The 9024-nt window shown below is 44.7% G+C and overlaps 1 protein-coding gene across 1 annotated transcript; it reads right to left on the reverse strand.

Annotated features, from left to right (window-relative positions):
- Positions 1–911: 911 nt before the first annotated feature.
- On the reverse strand, positions 912–7695 carry LOC148046981 (arylacetamide deacetylase-like 4). The gene is made up of 5 exons (XM_087711209.1): positions 7426–7695; positions 5364–5580; positions 4045–4103; positions 1928–1932; positions 912–1686 (listed from the first exon to the last, which is right to left on the reverse strand). Exons 1-5 carry the CDS (start codon positions 7606–7608, stop codon positions 912–914), a joined length of 1239 nt encoding a protein of 412 aa, XP_087567335.1. The 5' UTR covers positions 7609–7695.
- Positions 7696–9024: the final 1329 nt, after the last annotated feature.

Below are 9024 nucleotides of genomic sequence, written 5' to 3' on the forward strand. Positions count from 1 at the left end.
CCCCCCCATTCTGTCAACACGGCCGTGCCATTTGCAACACCTCGGCGCCACCCTCCCTTTTCTCCCTTTGTCTTTTGCGGCGGGCAGAAATGAAACTCGGAAATGAAACAGACCGGGATTTATTGTTTGCTTTTTTACTGATGCCCCAAGGATTCACATGAAGTCAGCCATCGCTCTTCCAGAAGCTCAGCAACTGAGGGGAGGGGGAGGGGAAACAACCTGCTACCAAAGCAAAGAGGGAGCAAGGAAAGAGGACAGAGGGAAAGACGGGGTGGAAGCGTCAACAAGGAGAGGTCCCTTCAGATTTGACTACATCGGTCTTGCTGTAGAGAAACGTCTCTTCAGAGACAGATAGATCAGTTTGTATATATGCATAAGTTGGTATTTATTTATTTATTTATTTATTTAGTCATGTTTATGTAGTATATATTGGAGGCGGTGACCTTTTGAGAGCTACATGCAGCGAAATGTAATTTCAATGTATGCCGATTCGGGTACATTTGAAGTGACAATAAAGTTGGTCTAAGCCTAAGGTGAAAGTAAAGTACAGTTCAAGGCAAGGTCCTGCTAGGAAACAGAACTTACGCCTATAGTTGAGGGAGGCTGGCACAAAAGCCATCGAGAGACTTTTCGGGGGGTGGGTGGGTGGGGTAAATCTGGTTTTTTTAATTCACTTTTGTCCGCCTGTGGGAACAGTGAACCCCTGAAAGAGCTACATTGGGTTTTCCATGAAGAATGAAGGAACATATATATGTGTCCCAGGATAACGTTGTAAGATCAAATCTGGGTTGGTCACCGGGACGAGAGGTTCACTCTTCCGAGTTTTCGGATTTCTGATGGAGCCCATCCTCAGGGAATTCCTCTCTACTGGAATAAAGGTAGTCCTCGACATAAAACAGTTCTGTTGAATTCTAGAAGCGTTGTAGAAACTGGATCACACTGTTGAGACTCTTCCTCGTACCCGGGAACTCCAGTAGCCCCATACCTATCATCATGCTGATCCCGTGGAATCCCTCCTTGAGATGAACCCAGGTGACAGGCACACCGTTGTCTTCCAGCCTCTTCTTGTAGAGCAAGCCATCGTCTCGGAAAATGTCGTATTCGCAGGTTAAAAGGAAAGTCTCTGGAAATTTCTGGATGATGGCATCTTCCGCCAAGAGTGGGGAAAATGTGGGTTCGAAAATTATTTGGCATTTTGTGAAAAGTTCTTCTGAAACCGGACCAGGTACAAATGGCACGTAACCCCGGCTTTTAAATTCTTCCGGAATGAGTTCTACATTGATCCAGTTCTGATACTTTCTCATGAATTCCTGGGGAACGTGGGCATTGGCCATAATCTCATCGGCTCTGTCCCTCCTTCCTGAGATATAAACTGTGCCATGCCGAATGGCTAGTTCCTTGGTTAAGAGGGGAACAGAGCGATTTTGCTGGTAAGAAGGTAAATTAAAATCCAGACATTGGAGGAAAGGGTAGAGTAGGATGTGTCCCCGGAGCTGCGGCAGGTCCTTCGTTGTCACAAGTTGCTGAGCAATGCTGGCAGCAATTGTGCCTCCGCTGCTGTCACCGGCTAACACAATCCGCTTAGGGTCCACCCCGTAGTCCTGCGCATTCTTCAAAAAGTGCGCTACGGCCGTGTAGCAGCTGCATTGTTGAGCTGGATAGGGGTGCTCCGGTGCCAAGGGATATCTGAAGCAACAGGGAGTCAAAACAAAATATTTCAAATGCATTGGCCTGCCTATCCTCCTCCTCCTCCTCATCATCATCATCGCCCAGTCATCCAGATGTTCAGACTGGATTTGGCATTTTGTCTACCTATCGAGTCCTTACCAAGGATCTGGGATAGAGTAATGAAGCAATGAAGCGATTGACGTGATGTGCCAGGGCCTCGAGGCTGTTAGGGACTGGATGGGGGTTAACAAGCTTGTACTCAATCTAGATAAGACCGAGTGGCTGCTGTGCTTCCCTCCTACTAATTGGCCAAGTGTTCCATCTCTCAGGCTGGGGGGGGGGTCAAACAGTACGCCCCTCAACAGGGTCCGCAACTTGGGAGTCCTCCTGGACCCACAGCTGACTTTTGAACACCATTTGTCAGCTGTGACCAGGGGGGCATTTGCCCAGGTTCGCCTGGTGCACCAGTTGTGTCCCTACCTGAACCGGGAGGCTCTCACAACAGTCACTCGCGCCCTTGTGACCTCCAGACTGGACTACTGCAACGTGCTCTACATGGGGCAGCCCTTGAAGAGTATTCGGCGACTTCAGCTTGTCCAGAATGCAGCCGCGCGAACGATTGTGGGTGCACCTCGGTTCACCCACGTAACACCTATCCTCCGCGAGCTGCACTGGCTGCCTAATGGTCTCCGGATACGCTTCAAGGCGTTAGTCGTCACTTATAAAGCCCTTCATGGTATTGGACCTGGGTACTTGAGAGACCGCCTACTGCCAATTACCTCCACTAGACCGATTAGATCCCACAGACTAGGCCTCCTCCGAATTCCATCCGCCGGCCAGTGTCGACTGGCGACTACCCGGAGGAGAGCCTTCTCTGTGGCTGCTCTGACCCTCTGGAATGAACTCCCCATGGAGATTCATACCCTCACCACCCTCCAGGCCTTCCGCATAGCCCTTAAAACCTGGCTGTTCCGACAGGCCTGGGGCTAAAGATTTGCTGCCCCTATCTCGAATGGTATGATTGTTGCGCTTTTTAACTATGTATTGTTTTGTGTTGTTGTTAAACTGTCTGTATCCCCCCCTTCCCTTTTTGAGTTGTGAGCTGCCCTGAGTCCCCTTAGGGAAAAGGGCGGCATACAAATGAAATAAAACTCTAAACTCTAAATAGGCAGATCTGGATGTTTGATGGTGTTACAGACACCATTGCAGGATGGAAGCTGTTCCAAGTGAAGCTGCCTTCTGCAATTGACTGATGGCGAATTTGTCAATGCCACTCATGGCGTTCAAATGATGCTCCAGCTGTTTTGGGATTGCACCCAAGGCGCCTATTACTATTGGTTCTACGCTTCCTTGCCTTTGCTACAGTTGTTCTATTTCTATTTGTAGGGCTTTCTTTTTTGTTATCTTCTCCAGTTCTTTCTCTTCTATTCTGCTGTCTCCAGGCATCTACTAACCCCCATTATTGTTGTGGTTGTTGTTGTTGCCCCACAAAGACTGGGCAGCATGCAACAACTGTGGTCCAAAAGGGGGTAAAACTCACTTAACACTTAGCAACAGAAATGTTGGGGGTCAGTTGTAGTCATAGTTATAGTCAGAAAGCCGAGGTGGTACAGTAGTTAGGGTGCAGTACTGCAGGCCACTTCAGATGATTGTTATCTGCAGTTCAGCGGTTCTAATCTCACCGGCTCAGGGTTGACTCAGCCTTCCATCCTTCCAAGATGGGTAAAATGAGGACCCGGATTGTTGTTGGGGGCAATATGCTGACTCTGTAAACCGCTTAGAGAGGGCTGAAAGTAATGTACTGCATCCTTGTTTGTCCCTCATGGCTGTCAGTATCTTAGTGGCCCATCCAGAAAGAGAAGGGTTACGGCCAGAGGTGGGTTCCTACCAGTTCACACCAGTTCGGTAGAACCGGTTCGTCAAATCTACCAAACCGGTTAGAAGAAGTTCCACCAGTGGACCCGGAAAGCAGGCCACACTACAGAAGAGGTTCCAAAAAATTTTGAAACCCACCACTGACACACACACACACAACACACACACAGAGACTCACCCAGAGAGAGAAAGAGAAAGAAAGGAAGAAAGAAAGAAAGAAAGAAAGAAAGAAAAAAAGAAAAAAAGAAAGAAAAAGTGAGAGAGAGATGAAAGAAAAAAAGGAAAAAGGGACAGAGAGACAAAAAGAAGGAGAGAGAGAGAGAGAGAAAACACATGGCCGGCAAACCACTCCCACCAGGTCACATGGCCGGCAAGCCACTCCCACAAAGGAGGCCACATCCACAGAGTAGGTTCGAAAATTTTTTGAAACCCACCACTGGTTACGGCAATTGGATTTTGAGCCTTCTGCAATGCAAGTCAATCAGAGTTCACTTATCTGACGGATACGACCACAGTGTCACTTTTCCGGACAAGGAAGTGGGACAGCTTTTCATGGCTTTCTGAAATACCACAAAGAATTGGTTGAATTGATGTTCAGATGAGAAGATCCCATTCCTCCCACCCGTAACTCATAGATTTTTCTCTGAGCACATCCCTTTTTCCAATTTGGTCCTTTGTGTGCTGCCGGAGTAGGGGGTGTTTCCTGCCAGCATTACTACTGGTTTGGTGCCCAAAAAGTTTTGCGTGGGCGGCAGAGGTGGGTTTCTACCAGTTCGCACCTATTCGGTAGAACCGGTTCCTCAAATCTACCGAACCGGTTAGAAGAGGTTCCACTAGTGGACCCGGAAAGCAGGCCACACCTACAGAAGAGATTCCCAAAAATTTTTGAAACCCACCACTGGTCCTTAAATATGATTATTCTACACTATCATGCTCATATTTATAAAACTCAGTGCCTCTGTGAAAGGTAAGGATGACTACTGCGTTTGTGGTGCAATCAGAACATTGTGTGTGTTGAAGTTGTTTTAACGCAAACCAAAGATGCCTTTAAAAAAACAAGTTTACATCATATTCTTATGCATGCCAGTGCTGTGTGTGAGGTAATTTAAGGTGGTTCTGACAAGTGTCGTCGGCATCTTCATATCCGGTCACATGGGCGGCAAGCCACTCCCATCCAGTCACATGGGTGGCAAAACACTCCCACAAAGGAGGCCACACCCACAGAGTAGGTTCGAACAATTTTTGAAACCCACCACTGATGGGCGGGCTCACTTCGCATGCACATTTGCACTTAAAAAAAGGTCTGCGCATGTGCACAACATTAAAAAAGGGAAAATTACATTTTTTCAATGAAGATTGTTTTGCGCATGTGCAGAACAGAAAATCAAGATAGCGCCGCCGAGGATAGAATCGGTTCGGTTACCTATCCGGCCGAGTTACTACCTATTTGGCCAAACCAGTTCGAGCTGATAGGAACCCACCTCTGGTGTGGAGGAATCCTGATGCCCCTTAGCCCACACATTTCCCCATCCCTCTTGCAGATCAAAGAATAAGGAGCCGAGGTGGTGCAGTGGTTAAATGCAGCACTGCAGGCTACTTCAGCTGGCTGGAGTTCTGCAGTTCGGCTGTTCAAATCTCACCGGCTCAGGGTTGACTCAGCCTTCCATCCTTCCGAGGTGGGTAAAATGAGGACCTGGATTGTTGGGGGCAATATGCTGACTCTGTAAACCGCTTAGAGAGGGCTGAAAGCCCTATGAAGCGGTATATAAGTCTAACTGCTATTGCTACTATTGCTATTGCTAATTATTTGGAGAACTTACCGACATTCCCAAACATGCCTATCCCTCCGTAGATCCAGACAACTGCTCGCCTCTTCTCAGGACTTGGTGTTTTGGGCCAATAAACCCTTACTGACACTCCATCAAAAAGCATATCCTTGAGGATCAAGTCAGACGGACTCCCTGCGGACGTTCCTTTCATAAGAAGCCTAAACATCACATATTCAGGGCAGATGCCCAGTTTATCCAGAAGTAAGGCCTGCACAGCGCAAAACATAAGGAAGAAACCGAGTGATAACGCATGAAGGGTTTCGGGGTTTTTTTTTCAAGGTTTTTTTATTTTTTTTAACACAAGTTATACATATTATAGGAACAAAGAGTTGTCTGGGTCTTTTCTTTTACATCCTCTCATTTACATAATCCTTTTTACATCATAGTTTTGTTTTCACTTTCAGCCAAATTATCCCCTTCCATTGTTTTTCATCTTTATAGTTATTTTTCAAACAGTATCTTCCATCGCCCCTATAAAAATACACCAAATTTTCATTTCTTATTTTCTCCATTGGTATATTTTGCTATGAACAGCATACATCCTCTCATTCAATTTAAGCAAAGAGAACATTTCTTTCAAGTTTTTTCTACAATTAACAATACATTATCATTTCCTCTCAAAAATTCCAATTGTAATTCTTTTCCTTCTTCTCCCCCCTTCCCTCTAACAACTTCTTTTTCTTTTTCCTGTTTTTGTGGTTATTGTATCTTTCCCTTTCCTCCGACGGAGAATCTCTGGGGAAATGTGAGATAAATTATTAACATCCCTCACTTTCTCTTCTGCTGTGAAAGAAATGTCAAAAGTAATTTCTTTTCCGGGAAACAGAATCGGAGGGATAAAAACACGGAAGAAATAGCTTTAGTTAGCAAATTCGTATCCTTAGCTGAGCCTTCGGAAACTTTGGGGCAATCGACCCTATCAATGTCCTCCTTTCAGAGAAGGTGGCATTTTGTTCCCACATTAGTGATTGGCACTTTTATCTCTATCCCATAACTCTGTCTGTTCTCGTTGGAGTGAGACACGCTTCTAAATGGACTCTGCTTGAATAGAAGGCAATCCCTTTTTCCACTGCAAGAGAAACTGGATTACTGATATGTCTAGTTTAATGAAAAGAAGGACTAGGGGAAACATGATAGCAGTGTTCCGATATCTCAGGGGCTGTCACAAAGAAGAGGGAGTCAAACTATTCTCCAAGACACCTGAGGGTAGAACAAGAAGCAATGGGTGGAAACTAATCAAGGAGAGAAGCAACTTAGAACTGAGGAGAAACTCCCTGACAGTTAGAACAATTAATCAGTGGAACAGAAGTTGCTTCCAGAAGTTGCCTCCAGAAGTTGTGAATGCCCCAACACTGGAAGTCTTTAAGAAGATGTTGGATAGCCATTTGTCTGAAATATTGTAGGGTTTCCTGCCTAGGCAGGGGGTTGGACTAGAAGACCTCCAAGGTCACCTTGCAAATCTGTTATTCTGTTCTGTTCTGTTCTATTCTATTCTATTCAATCCTTCCATTCTCCACCATCCAGTCAGAGCTGAAGAAGCTTCTTGGATGAGAAGCAAAACGTCTTCAAAGAAAAAAACAGCTATTGTATTGTATTGTATTGTATTGTATTGTATTGTATTGTATTGTATTGTATTGTATTGTATCAATTCAACTCCTTTGAAATCAAGCAGATATTCCAATCAATCAATCAATCAATCAGAATAGAGCTGGAAGGAACCTTGGAGGTCTTCTAGTCCAACCCCCTGCTTAGGCAGGAAACCCTTCACCACTTCAGACAAATGGTTATCCAAAGTCTTCTTAAAAACTTCCAGTGTTGGATGGACGGGAGCACTGCAGGGAGATCACGGGATCAGAGGGAGAGAGTGGCAAAGGTGAGGTAGATCCCCAAAGCAATCTGAGGCAAAAAACAAACAAACCCTGGATTTTGGTTTTCTTATAAATCCGGCTAACCAAATTGTTGTTTCGGATGCTCCGGCACACCCAGTGGAGGGGTTGTGCTGGCCAGGCAAACCAACCGAAAGCAAAACTAGAATCCAAAGTCAGAGACTTACCAGTCCAGCAAAACTTTTCACGATCAAAAAGATAAAGCGCAGTTTTGTCCCCTGGTCGATTCCCGGAGGGATATGCATGCTGGTGAGGCCATAGTAAAGAGCCCACCCGAGGAATAAAAACGGGGCTGAAATGTAGAAGTAAGGTGCCATCGTCCACAGAGTTTGACCCCATGTCATTTCCATGGTGGGAAGGTCCTGAGATCAGAGATGGGATTTTTTTCCCCCCACTCAGTATCCGGCCAAAGGAAATTGCCTTAAAGTTAAATTTGCTTGGTTCTTCGTCCGACCGTCAGGTGTTCTGGCAGTTCTTTGAACAGTAGGCGATGGGTGGACTGACAAGCCTTTTCTTATATGATTGCTCCCATATAAACTTCATATATATTGGGACATTGCATCAGATCAACCTGATCTGAACCAGTTGTCCTAAGAGATAGTGATATCATAATCCCTGAAGATTACTGCTATTATTTAATTTATTCCCCTTAATTAAGGATTTCAGAGGCACCCTGTAATTTAGATGGGAGCCTCTGGAAACCATGTTTCCTAACAGACAATTAGCTTTACACAATTTTTGAAATGAATACAACAGAATAACAGAGTGGGAAGGGACCTTCGGAGGTCTTCTAGTCCAACCCCCACAGCTTCTGGAGGCAACCCGTTCCACTGATAAATTGTTCTCACTGTCAGGAAATTTCTCCTTATTGCTTCTCACAATTCATCATCAATTATTTATCAAAAAAGCACAACAAAGAATGTTCTTTCTGAATCCTTCCTTCTTCCCCCTCTTCCTTCTGGGTCATTCTTTGGAGGGAAGCAGCAAGGGGGGTGGGGTGCATCTGTTTGCTCATTTTAACCATGAATGTGTGTGTGTGGGATGCCCTGAGTGAGATCTGTGAATGCCTCTGTGTATTCCCCCCTCTTTCCCCCTCCTTCTGTGTCATTAAAGGGGGCTGTGGTTTTTCTCTTCATTTTAACCTTTTTTTTCTCTCTCCTGAAAAATTTGGGGCAAATGGGTGACCTGCTCAGGCACTTTTATCTTTCACTGTTTTGATCTTTTTGATCTGCATATAAAAGCTATGCAGTTATATTTCCTTTTCTGTTCCGAATACCATTTTGATTTTTCTTCTGGAATTTTTTTTAGGTTTAAAATGTTTAATTAAACTTATGAAAAGAAATGATTTTGAGATATTTTGCTTACATTTGTATATGTTTTAACCTATCTCATTAAGTTTGTTTTATTTTGAAGCTGTTTTGTTTTACTTTTAAAGCTGTTCTTCCTACCTCCCTCTTTGATGTCGGAGTCTAAAGTGCTCCATCCTATGTCACTGTTTCTTTCTTTGTTTGTTTCTGATATCTGCCTTTGGAGAATTTGCTTCCAACTGAATGGAAGCTGATATTTTGGAGTGTTGACTAACACTCCAAATTTTTTTCTTTTTTTATATTTATACTTTTTTGAAGCTGTTCTTCTTCCCTCTCTCTTTTATTTCATTTCCTTTATTTGTATGCCGCCCTTTTCCCTGGGGGGACTCAGGGCGGCTCACAATTCAAATTCTCTCTTTTATGCTTGGGAGCATTTTTAAACACTTTTGAGTCCCTAGG

Source organism: Thamnophis sirtalis, unplaced genomic scaffold (genome assembly GCF_051295495.1).
Source record: "Thamnophis sirtalis isolate CommonGarterSnake01/CBP01778 unplaced genomic scaffold, rThaSir2_p1.2 scaffold_3, whole genome shotgun sequence".
Taxonomy (NCBI): Eukaryota; Metazoa; Chordata; class Lepidosauria; order Squamata; family Natricidae; genus Thamnophis; species Thamnophis sirtalis.